At 46.1% G+C, this 19,728-nt stretch overlaps 1 protein-coding gene across 1 annotated transcript in view; it reads left to right on the forward strand.

The window, feature by feature from the left end:
• Positions 1–6,570: 6,570 nt before the first annotated feature.
• The window catches only part of KPNA3 (karyopherin subunit alpha 3), a 52,666-nt gene continuing 39,508 nt past the window's right edge, over positions 6,571–19,728 (forward strand). The window contains exon 1 of the mRNA XM_082304087.1: positions 6,571–6,716. Coding sequence (XP_082160213.1) covers positions 6,633–6,716 — 84 coding nt within the window. The 5' untranslated portion in view covers positions 6,571–6,632. The remainder of the gene's footprint in view (positions 6,717–19,728) is intronic.

A 19,728-nucleotide genomic window follows, 5' to 3' on the forward strand; every position in this document is an offset into this window, starting at 1 on the left:
TCTAGATTGCCTTTGGGAGACCAACCAGAGCCAACCAGGTCTCTCCTGTGTTTCATAGTCCAACTGTAGCCCTGAGCTGGGTATACTGGCTGGTTTGCAGGAGCTTCAGTACCTCTGGGGATGACAGGTCATGGGCACGCATCCTGCCAGCTGGCAGGAGTAGGCTGTGACAGCAGAGCTGCCCATCCACTGCTGAACCTCACCAACACCAGGCCTGGCTGGCACACCCAGCTCCGCATTGTCCACCTTGTGCACACACTGCGACCACACCGAAATGTGCAGTACCATCACCCTGCTGCAAGTGATGCTGATGAGGTCTGACCACAGAGGATTGCTCCAAGCTCACCCACAGTCTCCAAGGTGAGGCCAGATGGTTCGCAGCAGCTGGATCCTCCTCATGCTAGAGCTTACAGGCTGAAATATGCACTGTGGCTGATGACAGTTGTCCCCACGGGCCCAATGGCCATCTCCTCATAGATGAAGAGCAGCATTCTTCAGCTGGGCCCATGAGCTGGGCCCATCTCTTGTGGGATGGAGTACAAGGGGATTGGGGTGGCTAATCCCAGAGCTCCAAAGACAGGCTTTCGCCCGTCCGCTGTGACACTCTCCGCCTCACTGCAGTCTCCACAGCTTGCACAAGGGCTTTGAGCACTCCTTTCACCTAAAGGATGCACAAAGACAGGGTTTCCCCAGTGATTTTGTCACAGCCTGGCACTGCCACGGCTGATGGGCCTGGTTCCCTGGCCAGGAGGGACACCTGGGAAGCCACACATGATCAAACGGTTGACACAGGGCTACCTGCACCATGCCCCCAGGGTCACAACACAGGGACTTGCACCACCAAGGATATCACCCAGGAGCCTTGATTCTCCCCTCCTCTTTGCCATGACACAGAAGTAACCCTCTCCTGCTCCAGAAGGTCAGGAATGTGTTATCCCATGCCCTGTGACTAGCATGTTTAAAGGAGATCTTTATTACCTCTGCAGTTTCCCAAATAGGAAGACATTATTTACCTGGTTGCAGACCACTTCTGCAGTTATTTCCCTCCCAGACATGCTTCCCTCTTGCTGTCTCCACTACTGTATTCTGTGCATCCATAACGAAGAGAAGAAAGAAAACTCCTAATTATGCCAATTAAATTATCCACTTTGAAATATAAACTAAGAGAGCCATCCCACGGACAGTCACTCCCAGGTCCTCAGGGACCTTTCCTGTGAACTGCATCCCTTTGCTGTCTCCTTCAGGCACAGGTAGTCTGTGTCAGGGATTTCCTCGCCCTTTTTGTCTCTGGGGCTGGGCTTCAACTGGTGCATCTCTGGGTTGTCTGTGCCAAAGGCTCTGAGACATGGAGCAGACCACCTGGAACTGTTCCTATCAGGAAAACCAGTGAGTCCATCAGATTTTGATGTTCATGGCACAGGCCAGCCCAGCCTCCCGAGCACCTGCATCCCAAGGCCAAAGCCTAGGAGGCTGGTGGATCCACAGCTATGCAAACGGTATCTCAGGAGCTTTGCTTGGACTGAAGCTCTGGGCAGGATGGCATTCTGGCTGCTGATCAGCATCTGCCTTAAATTTGGGAGAGCTGGCCATGCCTTGGTGTAAGTCTCTGTGACCCCTTTGGTTCCATGGCAGCCTGGAGCTCAGGAGAAAGGGATGTCTTCAGCTCCAGGTGGGTGCCTGGGCCCTGAGCACATCCCCCTCCTCCTGGGCTTTGGGCTGCCTGGGCCCGGGGCCAGCTTTGACAGTGCAGCTGGCTGGCCTTGAATCAAAGAGATTTCTGTTTGAGAACAAGCTGTGAGGAGCCTCAGCGGGGACTCACTCCCCTTATCTCGGGAACTGCTTCTACGCAGGGCTCTTGCCCTTAGTCTCTGCCTGAGCTACGTTGCAGCTATGCCTGTACCTGGCCATATAACTCACCAGTCTGGACCCTGAGGCGACCTGGGATCTCCCTCATCACTGTGGTCTTGTCTGGTGATTAGCCTTTTGACTGACCTCAGCTACCGTCACCCAACCAAGCTCTTCTTGCTTGGGTACCGTGGCAGCAGGCCCTTGTCCATAAAGCCCCTACCCCATGCCCACCTTGCTGTCACCCTCAACCCCAGTTCACCGTCTCATATGGAGCTGCCTGACAGTGGGAAACAGCAGAAGACGAGGAACCAGTGTGTACTTACTCTGGGGTTTCTTGTGAGAATAGTGGAGGAGGAAAGTGATGCTCTGTCCCAGGAGGAGCTTCCCCTAATTCTCCTCCCAGTCAAAGTGTGGACAAAGATGCTGAGACAGCAACTTGGCTCAGACTGAACACAGAGGGCCTATGAATAACCAGAGGTTTTACGGTTCCTCCTTCACTAGCAACATCCCCCAGATTCTGGAAATGCTAGCAGACCAGCCAGCTGCTTCCTCAAGGCTTCTGTTCCTGGTCTGCAGATAATGAGGCATTTATAAACCCCGACTCTAGGCTCTTCACTGGTTCTTCCAAAGCCAGCCTCACACAAGCTCCTTCACCAGCTCTGTGTGTTGCCCCCAAACACGACTTCTCCCAGTAGCAAGGGCAGCCCTCTGGGAGTGGTCCTGGCACAGATGTACTGAGGATGGTCCTCGTTTCCCTAATGCTCTTCATTTACCAGGATTTACCTCACATTCATTACTAAGCCTTAGTTACCATGAGGTAAGAACATAGCTCTTTTCCTATGAAGACAAATTTTTACTTCAGTGGTGGACAGACCTGTGAACATGCAGTAATAGTCTCACTGAAATGATGCCTTTATCTTAAGGGAGAATGAGTGTCAAAGGCATTGTTTGTAGGGGACTTTGCCTTAGTTTGCTTTATGTGTTACTCACCCCTTTCTGTCAGAGAGCAACACCCAATGAGAGGCTGCTCAGCTGGTTGCTGGAGAGTTGTACCTGCAGTGGGGGCAGCTGCAGACAATGCAGGCAAGGACCCTGGCCGCACACATTTGAGCCTGCACCAGTCACGCTGCCTCTAACAGATACGTGGTTTAAATCAACTTAAAGGCTTAAATAACTGTCCTTGTACCTTTCTGTGATTACAAGGTGCATGATTTTACAGACTGTTCTTGACAGGTCACCTATAGCCAAGTCAGCAGTAGTGGTTTAAGATGATACCACCTCACCAGCTGCCCTAGTCCTCTGCTGGGAGCAGCAGGAGGCATCCACACCTCCTTCACCCCATAGGTCTCAGCTTCAGTTGCTTGTGGCTGTGATCAGAGAGACTGACGAGCTGACACATCTTTTATTTGCCTCTCCTGACTAGTCTTCTAACATCCACTAGCAGGGTGGGACTGACAACAGGTAGCGTCTTAAAGCACTGGACCTAAATCTCCCCAATCCTTCTTGGAGGGACTGCCAGCAAGAGCTTGACTCAGGTTCATTACATTTCTGTTACATGCTGCTTTTCTTGTAGCTTTATTGACTGGTGGATATAGACAAAATCGCTGACTTGAAAAAGAGCAAGTGACCATCTACCACAGAGTGAGTAGCCTCTGACTCTGGAGCTGTAGGTGGGGTCCAGAGCTGATCACGTGCATTTCCCAAAATATGGCAATATCACCTGCTGGGTTAATTTTGTTTTGCTGAAGCCAACAGGTCATCCCAGAAACAAGCACAGCTCAACTCTGTTCAGCAATGGGACACCTGAAGAGTTGTTATTGTCCCACACCTTTGAATTTTGAAAGATCTTTCTTCCCCATAGCTCTTTAAGTGATGAAGTTTATGTTGTCAGGGCACTGAAGGCACCCACAGAACTCGCTGGCCCTAACCAGACTCTTTTCCTCCCCTTCATCCCTTCCCACCTCCCAGGAGCCCCATTTCAGCCCAGACAGGACATCAACCTGCACATCAGGGCTAGGGCTGCGGTGGCGTTGGAGACCGGCACTGCTGCAGCGTCACTGAGGCAGGGACTGACAGCCCCAGGGGGCTGAAATGGAGTGTGGGGAGGATGCTCAGGGCCAGTTTATTATAATATATTAGTATTAGTGTGCTCACAGTCCTGACATATATCTTGCAGGTCTTGGTGACAAGAACACATTGATATGAAGCTCATATGATGAGGAAGAATGGCCACCCTGAACCACATGGTTCGTTCAGCTTTCAAAGTAGAAAAGTACTAATTCCTTATATTTTAGTAGTGTTTGTTAATTACAGTGCTAAAAACTAGTATTTGCTGAACTACATCAAAATGTTTTCTCTCTGAATACATGCAAGTTTAATTATCTAGTCAAGGGCTCCACCAAGAAGCTTTATTCAGGCAGTAAAACTAATCAACCTTCCATGTAGCTCTGTCTAAGAGGCGTTCAATTCCTGAGTGTCTACTAAGACTAATGAAATGTACTATAGAAACTCTGAAAGGCTTATACCATGGATAGGAAAAAAATGGGAAAGAAAAGACATCACCACCATTGTATCTATAAATCCTATCTAGTGGAATGGGTGTAGATTTATGGATTGGTAAATTGAGTTGTCCCAGTCTGGAGACACTCCATTTTTTATTGGCAAGTTTTCCTTTTACCTCACAGATTACCCTGGATGGAGCTGAACAAAGCTCTTTTGTTCGTGGTAATGGTGAGCAGCTCCTCCAGAGGATAACTGCAACACCCCTGCCTGGCAGAGACAGGATCAGCATTGCCCTGATGCCCTAGCAGGCCTGAGTAAGCCACAGCTGGCAGTTGTGGCCACCTTCCTTGGTGGGTAAAACAAAGTTTTCAGCTTCTGAATCTGCTTTAGCAGCTCTCTTGAAGACAGCCGGACAGCTGGATCCAATTCCCCTTCAAAAGAGCAAGTGTCAGAGCCTAGAAGCCATCTCTGACATTAGTGATCTTGACAAATGCTGGTACATCGGTCATGCCATTTGGGCTTCGCCTGTCTCTGGCTCCTTCTCTTCCATTGCTAGCAATAATGGTGCAGCACGCCCAGACAAAGCCATTGGGAAAAGGCACGGAGGAATGCGCATAGGGAGCCGAAACTACTTGGATACGAGAGGGATGGAAATGCTACATTGATCCCTCAGATAAGAACATTTGGCACGCAGCTGAACGACAGCAAAGAGCATTAGTCTTCCAGATTTTTATTCATCTCCATCAGGCTGCAAGCTTTATTTTGCCAGAACTGTGAGTTACAAGTTACAGTCATTTGAATGATACAAAAAAGGGCTGGGGGAAAGCAATTAAAAAGCCGAGCTGTCAATTAGAGGGAGAGACTCTGAAAGAGGTCTGTGAAAAGCTTATATATAGCTACAAGGGTCTGTTGCAGAACCTGATGTGGTATAAGATGAGCTAGATATGAACGTTACATGTTTTTGTTATTTTTGATTTTGGTTTTCTTGGATGATTTTCTGCCAAATAAATAATACTGTGCTTTATGGAAGGTGTTAGATCACTGTTTACCATTGTCTACAGTTACCTTACATCACCCCTGCACATCCTCTTTTCCAGCCTGCAAATACTGGGTGTGACTTCAAGGTGCTGTATTTGACCCAGCCTGCTGTGCCCAGGCTACTGTTGGCCTGGAGGTCCTGGTTCTGTTTGCAACGTATACAATTACCACGCCGCTGCACTAATGACTTGGGGGGGTTGCGGTCATTTTGACAGTTTGGGGACAATTTGTTGGATCTGCAGAGACCATTTGTGCTCTGCGTTACGGCAGATACAACACCCCCAGAGGCATGCAGCCGCCATGTGCACGCGTGGTACGAAGGGCGTGTTTGCAAAGCGCTGGATTTGCTTTCCACGTAGGGCTCGCTTGCATGGCGTGGGAGCTGAAGGAGACTCGGGGCTTCCCAAAACATCTGGATTTGCTAGATGCTTGTTGGGCAGCATTCCCCAGGCGACATACAGTGACGTTAGTGCGGTCGTGGGGAGCAGAGGGAGGTGTGGAGCGGACCCCCGACAGGCCCTGGGCTGGCAGAGCCGCCCAAGGCCAGCTTTGCGGGTGAGCCACGCTGGGGAGGTCACCCCACAGTGCATTTGGGGGACAAAACCGCAGCTAACAAGGGCGCAGGGGCTCAGGGAGCTTCCCGGAGGTCGGGGCGGCCCTGAGCCCGCCGCAGCTCCCCTGTCAGGGTTGATCCCGACGGGGCAGGTAGGCACCCGGGCCCCCTCAGAAGCGCGAGGCCACGGAGGAGCGTATGCGGCCCTCCCCGCCGCCCTCGGCGTTTCCCGGCGCCCCACAGCCTTCAGCATCGAGCTGGAACCGCGCCCAAACCGGACCCGCGCAGCCCCGGGCCGAGGCGTGGGAGCGGCGCCCCCCCCGCCCGCCCTGCAGGGCGCGCTCCCGCCCGCTCCACGTGCGAGGCCGCCGCCCGCCGGGCCTACACCCCCCAGAATGCACCGCGGGGGCTCCCTCCGCTCGGGGCGCGGGGCGGGGCGAGGCGGGAGGGCAGCGCTGCCATTGGCGGAGCCCGCCCGCCGTGTCACGTGCGCCGGCGACCGCTCTCCCCGTCACTCAGCAACGGCGCGCGCGCTCGCGCCCCCCCCTCCTCGCGCTCGTCACGGAGCGTCCCGCTTCCCCCCGCCCCCTCTCCTCCCCCCCCGCCCTCCCCTCGCGCGAGCCGCCGGGAGCCGCCGGAGCCGCCTCGCAGGAGCTGGGAGCCGCCGCCGCCGGGAGCCGCCGCCGCCGCCATGGCCGAGAACGCCGCCGCCGCTGCCGCCGGCCTGGAGAACCACCGCATCAAGAGCTTCAAGAACAAGGGCCGCGACGTGGAGGTAGGTGCGGGGCCAGCGGGGGCCCCGGCCGGGCCCGGCCTCCGCCTCCGGCGGGCGCGAGAGGAGGGGCCGGGGCCGGCGCCGGGGCCTGGCCGCGCTCGCGGCGCCGCCGGCGGGCGGCGGGAAGGAGGCGGGGAGCGGCCGCCCGGGGCGGGCGGGCGGCGGCGGGGAAAACGCCCGCGGGGGTTTTTTCTCCTCCGTCATGCGGGCGCGGCCGGCGGGGGGCGGAGGAGGCGGCGGCGGCGGCGGGGGGAAGGGTTGGCGCGGCCGGGCCGAGCGCGGCCCCGGCGGGCGGGCGGGCCCCGCCGCGCCCCCCTCCGCCGCTTTCTCCCCTCCGCGGCTTGGCGGGGTGCGGGAGGGCCCGGTGGGCCCCGCGCCGGCGGCTGTGGCCGGGCAGGGCCGGCAGGATGCACCCCGCCCCCCCCCCCCCCCCCCCGCAGCGGCCCTTTCCCCCGGCCCGGCTGCCTCCCGGCCCGCCCCCGTGCTCGGCGGGATCGGGGCGCGGATGGGGTGGACAATGGTGCCGGCCGCCTTTTGTGCCAGCCCCGCCGGGCGGTAGTAGCCCTTCCGCCGGGGCGAGGGGCTGCCCTGCCCGTCCTCCCCTGCCCCGCCGTGCCGCTGCCGCGCAGGGAGGCCTGTGCTGCTGGCAGGGGCCGCTCCCAGGCTGATCAGCCTTTTTGCAGTGTACTGTGCTGGGCCATTTTCCTCCCTGCGCTGCCTTAAATCAACCTTTTTTTTTTTTTTTCTCTTCTTTTTTGAAAATGCTGGTAGGCACACAAGTAAGCGTCTGCTGGGCGTCTCCATCTGAATCGAGAAGGAGCGTGGTGCTTATTAAGGCTTATGTGCTAGTAGCTTACTCCCCCGAATTTGAGAGATGCTGGGTGATTAGAAGCTTATTCCCTGGAGGTATTCTGAAGGTCTTCTGAATCTGTGTGTCGTTCCCGGAGACATCTTCCATGCTAGTCGCAATCGAAAAGGGAGGAAATCCCAAATCTTGTGTTTAAGTTTCTGTAATAGGAAAGGAAGGAGGAGGGAGTTGTTCTGAAATCAGAGTAGGATTGAAATCGGATTAGGATTCGCTAGGGTGAAAACCTAAATATGAGTCAGATTACTTTGACTTCACCCGAGGGTGTTTTCCATGCTTCTGTTGACACTATCACTTAATTTCACTTCTGTGATCAGTAGGGCTGGAATTTTAGTCCTTTGAAAGCATATTTTGCGTTTTAGCAGAATTCACACCTCTGCTGCTATTGTTTGGGTGGAGACAATTTTATGCAGGTCAGGCTTAGCAGCAGCAGTGTCTTTAAGATGACATTCACGGTGTAAACTAATCTTTATCTTAATTTTTGTTGAACTTGGTGACAATGAATCTTTCTCACAGAAAATATTGTATATAAGGAGTATGATAACTTCAACACTTCTGGCTAACATTAGTAAATGTTAGAAAGTAACTAAAAATTGCCCATCCTTCTGTTTAGCAGTTGCTTTTCAGGGTAAGGAGGAGGCGTGGTGGGTTTCTTTTTCCCCTTCTCATCCAGTGAGACTCTTCCTGCTGCTCCTCATTCATTTTCTCCTTGTCTCATCTCCCCGTGTTGGTTACTGGCTTTGTTGCTGCTTTCTCAGTCACTGGCCTGAATCCATCAGAGTGCTAAACAGGGAAAGGTTAGGTATGTTCATGCCTAGTGTGAACTGATCTGTCATCCATACTTGCTTATATTATAGCATGCCCGAGACTAGGGGAATTAAATATCTGCCTCTATGGGGGGGAAGAGGGAGATTGACTGCCTAAGCTTTACTGAAATTAGTTATACCAGACCAGCTAAGGTAGTTTAGCTCTCGTTTCTTCCTGAAGGGGAGTAATTATTTTGGAATAGGGTATTTGCTGTTACGGGGAAGTGTATCCTCTAGGGTTATCCTCCAGTGTGCTGACTGACTTCCTTTTGTGGCTGAGCCTAAGACCGTTTGGCAGATAGCTCCAATAATGTTAATGTGGTTAAAGCTTTCATCCATGCTTTTGAAAAGGGTTAAAATCTAAGAAGCGTCTTTCTTTTGAGGGCAACAAACAGATGAAACACAGAAGTATGTAAAAATTGTCTACCCATGGAGATACTCTAAAATGAAATGTAGATTCATTTAAAGGACTGTAAAAGATTAGAAATGTGTCAGCGTCTTTCAAAACAACTTAATTTGTATTAAATGTCTGAAATTTTCTACTACACCTCCTTTTTGACTCTTTTCTGCTCATGGTACTTAATTAAAAGTTCATGTTAGAAGTACCCTTCTAAGTAAACTGTATTTAACTTAAGTCTCTAGAAGTGAAACAATGCGAGTTAAGTTTGTAGTGGAAAATGAAGGAGCACAGCAGTGCTATATGATTGCCATTACTTACTGTGCTTTTCTTGAGATACTGCTACACAGACTGACCTGCTGATTGGACAGTTTGTCTGTATTTAGTGAAAGTTATCAGTTCTCCACAAAATGTTTCTTTTCTAAATCAAACATGGTATGTAATTCCCAACTGTCAGCAGTTAAATACACTTGTTTTGGTCCCTGTGCTTCAATAAGGAGTTTTACATAGAGATCCTGCCTCCAATTTTCTGTACTTAACTTCGGAAACCAGGAGGCATCAGTGCTATCGTTGGTATTGATCTGCATCTACACATTATGTCAAATTCCACCAATGAGAAAATAAGTGGTTAGGATGATGGAGTAATAAATCATGGTCTGATATCTAGATTCTATCCTTTGGAAACTCTAAAATGTTCAAAGCTGTACGCTCTCAAGTTCAGTTTGAAAACAGTGACGTTTGAGTCACCTTCTGCCTGGAGACAGTCAGTGCCTTTGAACTCATCAGGCTTGAATACATTCTTTAGTCATCTTCCTTTGGCTTTTAATAAATACTGATGAGTTATTATTGATCCCCTCTGGGTACAGACTCTTCTGGCAGACCAAAATACTTACTCCTTTAATTTGTAGTTAACTCATATTTTATTACTGGGTTTGCTAGGCCATATAATTGTCTTTGCTTTTTGTTAATGCAACTTTAAGGGAAACAAAAGATGAGTAAGTACTTTTGTTTTATCTTAAGACAGACCTCAGTACCCCATGCAACTTCTCACTGTGCTCCTTTGCTAAGAGCAAAGAAACTGATCTGTTGAGCAGAAGTCAAAGCTTCTGAATCCTTGACCTGCATAGGTTCACTCTACTTTTCCTAGTTTCAGGTTTGGGTGGAAGTTTCTTACCTTTTTGTTTGCTTCCTCTGTTAAGGAGGTAGAGATGTGTATATAGAACTGGAATTCTGATTTTGAAGTATTAGTACTTCCAAAAAGTCTTTAGCCCCCAAAAGGGATAATAGTGAAATCAAATGCCAGAAACAAAGTGTTACTCACTTCATACGAGTTTGTGTTCTTGCTTTTATTAGTGAGACTCTTCTATTTTTATAGGTACTGACATGTGATTAGCAGTAGACAGCTAACCTGAACCTGCAAAGCTGACCGATAAGAAGCCAAGACACTAGTGGCTTCATCTGGACAAACGACTGCCAGAACAGTTTCTCCTCACAACCCTCTCAATTTTATATTCTTCAGAGATGTGAAAGGGCTTTTAAAATTGTCCCATATATGAAGAGAAAGCTTTCCTGTGTCAATCATAGGCATGTAGTCTTAAGTCTCAGTGGGTTTCTTCTAAATGTATGGCACTGATTATTCCACTAGAATTAAAGCTTTACAGGACAAGATTAGACAGTTGCAATCACTTAATTTGTAATACCCCTTGTAACAGCTGCATTTATTTGTTTACATTGACATCTAAGCTAACCTAGCTTTTAGAAAACCTAATTTGAACCTTCTGATTTTTCTGTTTGCAGTTCTCCAGCTTCATTCTCTGCCTAGTAACATCCTTCTTAGACTTTTTTACTTCTCCAGCTTCTCGGACCACAAGCGTTTATTGCAGTAGGAGGGACCTATATGTTGGCTCACTGTTCTGATGTTTAAGGTGACAGATCAAACAATTCAGTTCATTTCTTTTTGTCAGGACTAGCAGCATCCCTGACTAAAACTGAGGAAAAATTCTTGATGAGCAGAGATGTTATAATTTGTCGGGCTGTCTGCATGACTTACTGTTGGTTTTGTGTGTGGTGCAATGAGGCTATGTGGGCATGTAATTAGCAAAGTGCATACTGCATCAAAAGTAAAGCTCCATGTGCACTCATTTAAAAAAAAAAACAATAACTAGAGAGGAGTTAGTGCATTATCATCTAAGTAACTTTCTGTAAAGACACTTCAATGACTGGGATTAAAATTTCCTTTTTGTATACTTGTCATACCCCTAATCATAAGTCAAAAGAATACAAGTCTTTGAACTTCTGTTGCTTAGGCCATAGGATTAACCTCCTGAAATCTGTTGAAGGCTATTTACCAAAAGGAGACATAGCGACTCGGTCATCTTTCGCCTACTGCTGCTCTATTTGATTTTAAGCTTCAGAGGTCCTGGCCACTGATGTCTTTTCCCCAGTTACAGTTTTTTTGGGGCAGTTGTATCACCTTTGGGTCCAGGGACTTTGAAGGATCCATTTTTATTCTGTACCTTCAGCATCCTGACCCCAGATGAGGCAGAGGAAGAAACTGGGCTTAGCCCAGATGTCCATCATCAGCTCTGGCAGCTTCAGTGTATTTACTGTTGCTGCTTCGCTAACAGTGTGGATCTAGTTCTTGAGGATTCTTGAATTTATTCACATTTTTCTGTCATGCTGCCATGAATTTTTTTGCAAGCAGAGGAATATCATTCTGGGGAGGCCAAATCTGTACAGTCAGATACAGGTTGACTTAAAGCCATGTTCCCGTCAAATGTCAAAGGCTTATTGCAGTGGAGGTACCATAGCTGCGCAGTGTTAACGAATGAGCAGATATGCTGCTACCAGCTCATTTCTTGATGCTGTTTTGTGCACTGACTAGTGTTTTGGCTGTCTCCCTGTATTCCTCTCAAACACTGCATGAAACAAATCAGGCTTGTAGCAATCCCAGAAAGCCCTTTGCTCCCAGCTACTTTACAACAACCCAGATTCTTTCAGGAGCTCACTTTTACAAATTGATCAGCTTTCTGCCTTTCGCTTTGCTGGCACAGGAACTGATACTTGCAAAAGAAGAGATGGGAGGCAATAAGGCTGTAACAGCTGATTTAGGTTGGCTTAGGGTACTGTGGACCTGCTCTCTTGTTAGCCTCACTGGCTCTGTGAATCTCAGTAGTTTAAGTGAAAACACAGGTGGCAGGTAGCTTCCTGTTGGGAACTGGATTTAATATAAGATCAAGTACTCTCGTGCAGAGTTTCTAAGCTCTGACTCCTGCAGCTTCTTTATCACCCTTTCAGGCCAGTATACTCTTGGGAGAACACAGGTGTACATGTTTGTACCTTGGAAAGAATTACATGGGTAGGTAGTACGAGGTAGATGTGGGAAGCCTCCTCGGTTGCTATTGCTACAGAATTCTCCAAACTTCAGTTAGTCTGCAAGTAAATAGTACAATGCTGTGAAATGTTTGTGACTCTTGGCAGAAAACAAACACCTAATAAGTCCACTTACATATACTGTCTTATATTTTCCTTGTGAGGTTCAGAATCGATTGAATGCATTGCATTTTAGAATGTTTAAAGACACAGATACCTTAGGAAGTCATTGTTTATTCTAGAAATACCTGTGGAGAAAACAATTTGGAGATGGCATCTCATGATGAACATAATCTTCATAAGCTGATTGGGATCTCTGCTTGCTGTATTGAGGCCCAATTATTGCTGTTTTTGTGATATACCAAGCCTTAGCTAATCTTCCTGTAATTACAGAATTTGTTTTTCTTCATTCTTGTGTATTTCTAACACTACAGCAGTTGCTCTGGTATCTCTAAAGCTGCTTCTATTAGAGGATTGATTTTTAAGTTGTAAACTGTCAAAATCTGGTCAAAGTTGATAGCAGCATAACTATCATACTAGTTTTAAGAGCTCTCTAACTATTTTTACATAAGTTCTTTGAAGCTTTCATAATATTTATGCAGTTCCAGCACAAATCCAAGCAGGACGTTTTGTCCTCTAAAACTGTGTTATCTGAAAAGACAGCGATTAGGAGGATGTACCAGCTACAAGTGAGTGATCAGATTTGTATTTATTGTGGGATTGGAAGTGGAATGAGGCATCTAATTTATAAGATTAGGCTAGAAGAGGCAATGAACTGGTTGAAGCTGATGGGGCGTGTCATCAAGTAGTAAAGACAAATTGCCAAGTGAACTGACTTGAAATGAAAAAGACATGTAAAACCTATATGTTTTCCAAGAATAGAGTCTATCAATTGTTTCCAAAATACCCAGCACTGTGAAACTCTGATAGTGAATTGGTATTCCTCATTACTTCTGTAATAGCAGAAGCTGTGGGCTTTGCATTCCATTTCACAAAATTTGACATGGGTAGTCAAAAGAGCTGGTTTCTTCCAAAAAGTTAGTCCTACATCAGAACTGTCTGTGCCTTGGAGTGAATTAGTTGCAAAGCTCTTCATGTTTCTTTAATTTTCTGCTCCCTTAGCTTCCTGAGCCAGCTCTTCATGTCTGGAGAAGACCAGCGCTGGCTCAAAGAGGTCAGTGTGAAGGGGAGAAGGTATACCTTGTCTAGTGATATTTAACTGTTGGATCGTTATCCCTTCACAGTCAGATTGACACCATTAAATCTGCTGGGGAAGCTCCATATCATTTCTTCTGGGTCAGCTGGTACTTGTCTCCTTTCTCAGGTTAAGCAAATGTTATAGTCAGTTTTAAACTTGACTTTTTGTGTGTGTGTGTTTAATAAATACAGCAAGTACAAAATAGAAATATATACTGTATGAATGGCTGCAGAACAGGAGACAAAATTAGTATCTTCCCCATTCAAACACTTATTACTGATACTCATTTCCCTCATACTCCATCATGTCTGACCAGCTGAGGATCCCTTCTTGCACAGTTTTAACCTTGGTTGTTGTCAGATTCAGTAACAGGTGGACTTTGGAGGTAGTGATAGAAAAGCTGATTTGCAAAATCAACTTGGAGAAATGGCTTCCTCACAGTTTGACTTGTTAGCCTTGATGGAGATGTATTTTAATGAGTGCTCAAGCTCCATTGCAAACTTGCTGGCGTGGAACATAGTCAAAGCTCATCTGTATGAGGAGCAGGTGGTTAGAAGGTGGTCAGACAGGGTGCTATGGTGACTCGTGGCCAGGTTTTCAGAGATGCAATAAGGGATTCCTGGCCATGTGCAGTGTGAGGTTTCAGGTTTGCAGCTCTCGGAACATCCTAGTCCTTGCTTTTTCTTAGTCAACTACAGTGTAAGTCAGAAAGTTGATGAAATTATGCAGAGAGACATTGTGCCTCTCTCTCAGGTAAGCTAAGGTCACCCTAACCAGCAGGTAGTGTCTTTGCATGCAGCTTTTTGGCATCAGGTTCTCTTGCTTCTTTTCATGCACACAAATGTTAGATGCAAAGTCAGTGGTAGTGGTTTCTCTGCACCAAAAATCTGACTTGCAGCCAGATATAGAAGGCTTTCCACATGAAGAGAGAATCCTGAAATGAGAGCGCCCTGCTAAGAGTCAGCAGGATCCTATTAACCACTGTTCATCAGGTGTGCCAGAAGAACATAGGCTGCTAATGGGTACTGTTCATAACGCTGAACAAACAGCAGTGAAGAGCAACCTTCCAGACGAGAAGAGACGTTTAAGGAGCTCTGACACAGGCAATCAATGTGACGGTGCCTTTGAGCATCACGAGCTGCCAGTGGCAGTTCAGAATCTGGCAGTACCCTCTTCCCATGCCCATCGCTTATAGGGATATGGCCCACTGTACCTCTGTGCTCAGTGTTTTGGTGGCCCTGTAGCTGTGAGGTTCAAAGGAGTTCTGTATTGGTTCTTGTCCATCAAAACCAGACCACTTTTGATGGTGTAAGTGACTTCTTAGGACTAGCTGATACCCTTTTTATGGAAGGATGTATAAATTGGGATTTTGAGAAACGGAAGGTATCCTCAAGGAGAGAAGTATGATACCCAAAACGTTCAAACGGCAGAAACATGGAATCAGGGCTTATGTTGCATTGAAAAGTGAGGTAGAAGCATCTAGAATTCATGATACTGAAATGATTAAATCAGAAGGGTTGCTGACAGGGTTCATAAAAGATCGTGGGATGTTGCCGGAGTGTATTTTCTAATTCCTAATGCTCCATCGTCTTCCTGGGTTGTCAGCTGGGTTTATTGTTTTCTCTTGCATCTTGAGCAGAATGATCTCTTCATAGATTCAGTTAGGCAGCTAGCACATGTTTAATCTTTTTTTTTCCCTTTTGAATATATCTTTCAAAAAATAGAAAAAAAAAAATCTGATTTCATTTGAGCCATGTAATATTATACCAAAAAAGCTTGCTGTGGTTGAATATAGACTAGCTCTCTAGGGACTTGATTTGTTGTTTTTTCATGGCACCCTGTGAATGTATGCAAATTGCAATTATTGTTTCCCATTTTATAGATGGAATAATAGGACTTTTTTTCCTCACTTCACAGGGAGGTGCTTATAAATACATCATAGAATCATAGAACGATTGTCTGAGGTACTTTGATATTACAGTTGAAGACTGTTTAAGTATCTGGAAAGGGAGTGTCTTTGTTCAAACATAGATTGCACAAGAAGGTATCTGGCTAGTATTTAGCCTAGTAAGTTCTCTTTTTTCTTTTTTTTTCTTTTTTTTTTTTTTCTTCCTAGGGGAAACTAGTATAAATATTTGGCAAGCTTAAGAATGTCTGGTCTTCTGTGGCATTTGCCCCAGAAGTCTGTGAGGCCTTTCTGACCAAACACTTCATTTTGTAATTAGATTCTTGAAAGTGGTTATCTACAATTTTATAAAAGCTTTTACATTAAAAAGAATTTATTTAAGTCTTTATGCTGATCTGAAGATCAAAATTTTAGTCTGATGTTTTTACCTAGTTACCATGAACAGTCATTTTAATTTTGCTCTGCTGTTTTCTGTTTTCATGTACTGTACACAAGCGAAGATGACATTTTGGCTGTGAACAATGGCATTAAAAGTGGTGGATTTGGTTTCTGCTAACATCTGTTAGAAAAAACTGAACCTATACCTCTGAATTGGGGTCTTCTAGACTATAGAAGAGGAACGGGACTCCTGTTCTTTTGCAGTGGCAATCAGCTGTTCTTCTTGAATAGACAGGTCAGCGTACTTTCCCTCCTCAGTAAGGGAATGGGAGGGATGCTCGCTTAGAAATTCTAGGAGAGGACAGAGGTGGTGTCATGTCTTGGGAGAGACGGAGGAGTCACGTAGGTGCTTCGCATGTTCTCCCTCAAGGACAGGATAAACTTCTGTTTCTAGGGGATTCTAAAGCATCTGCTACACTGTTCATGCAATACAGGAAAATAACAAATATCTTTTTAGCTTTCACACATCTGAATAGAAATTTGTGTACCGGCAAAAGCAGATTCCTGTAACATAAAACTGTACCAAATTTCAAATCCTTGTATGTATTTAGAGTGTGTCAAGAAGCCTTAATTGTGTAACTTTTAAAAAAAAGTGTGAATAGGAATCACTTGTAAATAGGCTGTCGTGGTTATCCACTGTTCCTCATGCTTATTTGGCATATCACAGTATTCAGATAAGGCAGAGCTGGCATCATTGTAAAATACAGTATGCCCTTCTGTTTCCAAAAAGTACAGGAAAAGAAGAAAGACTTGATACAGGTATCCTTCGACCAGTAATTTCTTCTGGGCTGTAGCACAAATGACCAAACTCCACAGTTAAGTCCTTCAGGGTGGGCCCTTGTCAAAGTGGAGGTAGCAGCGGCTGCATTGCCGCAGCTCTTTGGAACACTGCACGGACAGGTTCCTTGCCCTGTTAGGACCACAGGACAAAAGGAATACTTGGGATTAGTTGGTGAGCCTTGCTGCCTGCCTCTTGGTGTGCACAGACCAACTGTTGCGCAGTGACAAGTTAGCTTGGGGTGCTGTGGGATTACCTGGAAGCTTCAGTTTGGCTTCAGGTGGAGCCCATATGGCTGCATTGTGGTCTTTGGTCTGATGTCAGTAAAGGTGTGATTAACAGTGTTAAGATCTACATCTGAATGGAAATGCTGTAAAACTTTTGACTAGGTATAATGTCCTTGATTCACATAATAGCAGTAACTGGAAATTACTAAATTCTGTCTTCCTTCCCCCAGTTGAGTTTTGATGTTGAATAGAGAACTCCAGCTCTTCTTTTATTCTATATTAAAACAGCAGATAACATGTTGATTGTATTCTGGACTGCTTTGTCTCCTTCAATACTGGTGCAATTTGTGTTGAATGCAGCCAACTAAATTGCTTTAGGTCCAGTCTCCTGAGGATTGTTGATATGTCTGTACTTGTAAACTGGGTAATTGGTATATGGAAATTAAAACATGAGTGCTCACATCTCACTTCTTTGCTGGTAGTAGCTCAGTATGCAGGTGAAACAAATGCAGAGAGGATATCGGGACCTCAAAGAATATGCTTACAAAAGAGCTGGTAAGAAATAAACTTAGCGATTGGTTTTCGGCCAAGGTCTTTTGGAGCAGTAGAAGTAGGTAATGTGGATGGGCAGCTTTGTCTGCTTCCATAGGGCTTTCAGGTGAGTCAGCACCATGAGCAACAATAATTGGAGGCTTGTGGCTTTCCATATTGGCATGCATGTCTGACTTCGGTGAGTCATTACCCATCACTAACTAAAAGAGTTGCAGTGGATATCTCATGCATCCAGTTTGCTGAGACTAGCCAGGTTCAGATACTCAAATTATCTTGCCACAGACTGGCTAACAAAAAGCAGCTGGTATTCATTTTAGGGGCCCCAATCTGGGGATTAAAACAAACAAACAAACAAACCCAAAAAAAACCCCAAAAACCCACAAAAAACCAAAAAACAGAGTGGCAGCTCTGACTGCAAAAGAACTAGTTTTCCTTCAGTGGCCTTTTATTAACCCTGAGGAACATGAGTCCTAGACAGTTTATGGCATAAAATACGGTAGCGTAAATACTACACTCTGGTCCTAATGTACCTAGTACTGTGTTAAAGGTGACAAGCCAAAAGGAAACTTTATAGTAGTAAGGTTCTGCAGCACGCAGAGAATCTGAACCAAGTTCTAATACTTTCTGCAAAATAATAGAATGTTTCCCTAAGAGAGGAGTAAATACCTTTCAGGTCAAACAGTAATCAAATGAAATAAAACTCTCTTGGAGTCTCAGGTCAGGGTACAGGCACATTGTAAGTGTATTTGGCTGCTTTGGTAGATCTGTTGCTTGTACTGTGGAATCCATGCCCCCTGCCTGCATTTCTAACTGGGTCAGCATAATTTAATATGGAGCTATGATAACAAAGCCAGAGGTGAAGTTGTTCTAACTTTGTAGTCTATATGACTGAAAAAAAATGACTGTTTTTCTGAGAAGGACAATTTGGAGCTTTACGGGAGTTCTTGATAATTAGGAATTGGGTGTGGGAAAGAAGAGTCTGCCTAGAACATACACTGGGGGGAAAAAAAGGCTGGATAGTAGTCCATGATGCTTGTAACTAAAGGAATAAACCTAGCACGGAGGGTTAATTTTGATTAAACATTTGGTTTAGTTTGGCATGGATATAAAATCTTTTTGCATGTCCAAAAGAAATACAGGGGATCAGTGTGCACAGTGTCATTGATTTTAGTTCTTTTAGTTGTGATTAAGTAGCTGCATGCAGACCAACGTGATGCTGTCCCAGAATTTTGATTTAGTAGTCCCAGAATTTTTCCTTCATGTATTGTAATTTGCTTGCAATTCTTGGAGTAAGCTACATGCACTTTGAAAGTGTGAACAGGTAGAACAGCAGTATCACCTGCGATCAGTATCCCTTTGTCTCTTTGGTTTTGGCTGAAGCCAGCTGTACCAGAACAAGCAGAACAGTATCAGTCTAAGCCTCAACTTTACACATGCTAACAAATTATATTCCTGTGCAAATATGGAATATTTAACTTCTAATGTTAACCAAAGATAGACATCTGACAACCGTAATCATCTGAACTATTGTATACAAACAAGCACTTGAATTCTTTTTTTTTTTCTGCCCCAAACCAGCCCAGCTCCTGAGGCTTCTGCATTTTCATGTGCATTGCAGTATTTCATGCTCGTTAAAAGGTGTCAGAGAAGGAATAAGGAAAAAAGGCTAGTAAAGCGATTTCTAGGGAAGAGCAGTGTTTACTTCGGCAGTGCAAACACCTTCTCCTTTCACGGTATTGCACCCACACCTACGTTGTAAAGTATTTAAATTATACTCTAGGGTATGCTCATATGCAAGAGGGGAGGTATTAGTTAAATCCAATCCAGCTGTTGGAACTGGGCCAGTTTTTTTCTTTCAGTTAGGCAGGTGGAAGTAGTCTGGAATTGACTTGCAAATGCTAAGCTCTTCGGGTACACTGTATGTTCAATAAAGCTACTTTACTATCCCAGCTATGTATTCAGGGTAGCTCTTTCCTGTAAGCATGTATCTTCTGGTTTTCTGAGACCGGTTCTTGTAATATTGAGACGCAAGAGCAGAAATAAAGAATTTAAATGACCAGTTATCTTTTAATGAAGTTTGTAGATGCAGAGAAATTAGAATCAGTCAGTGAATTTGTTCTCTCTTTTCCACTTAAGAGCTGAACTTTCGAAAGCAACTAAATGCGCATCTTGCCAAAGTTCCTGAAAATGTATCTTTTGTATCCACAGAATAGCCAAAACTGACATTGGTGTGTGGTGGTCAACTTGTCAAGGTGAGCCTGGCTTTCCCACTTCCATGGGCTAGCTGGAGGCTGATGCATGCTGGTCGGCCTGCAGGAGAGCAGGAGTAGCCAGCTAGCTGCTTGTGGGGCAGCTGGCAGGCCAGCCGTGCTGGCAGTATTGATGTGCTGGCTGGCGTAAAAACATCTCTTTCCTGCCTCTCCATCTCTGATGTTTTCTGGACTTGCTCCTGTTGCAATGGAAGTGGTGTAAG

This window comes from Platalea leucorodia (genome assembly GCF_965183815.1).
Source record: "Platalea leucorodia genome assembly, chromosome: 2".
NCBI classification, from domain to species: Eukaryota; Metazoa; Chordata; class Aves; order Pelecaniformes; family Threskiornithidae; genus Platalea; species Platalea leucorodia.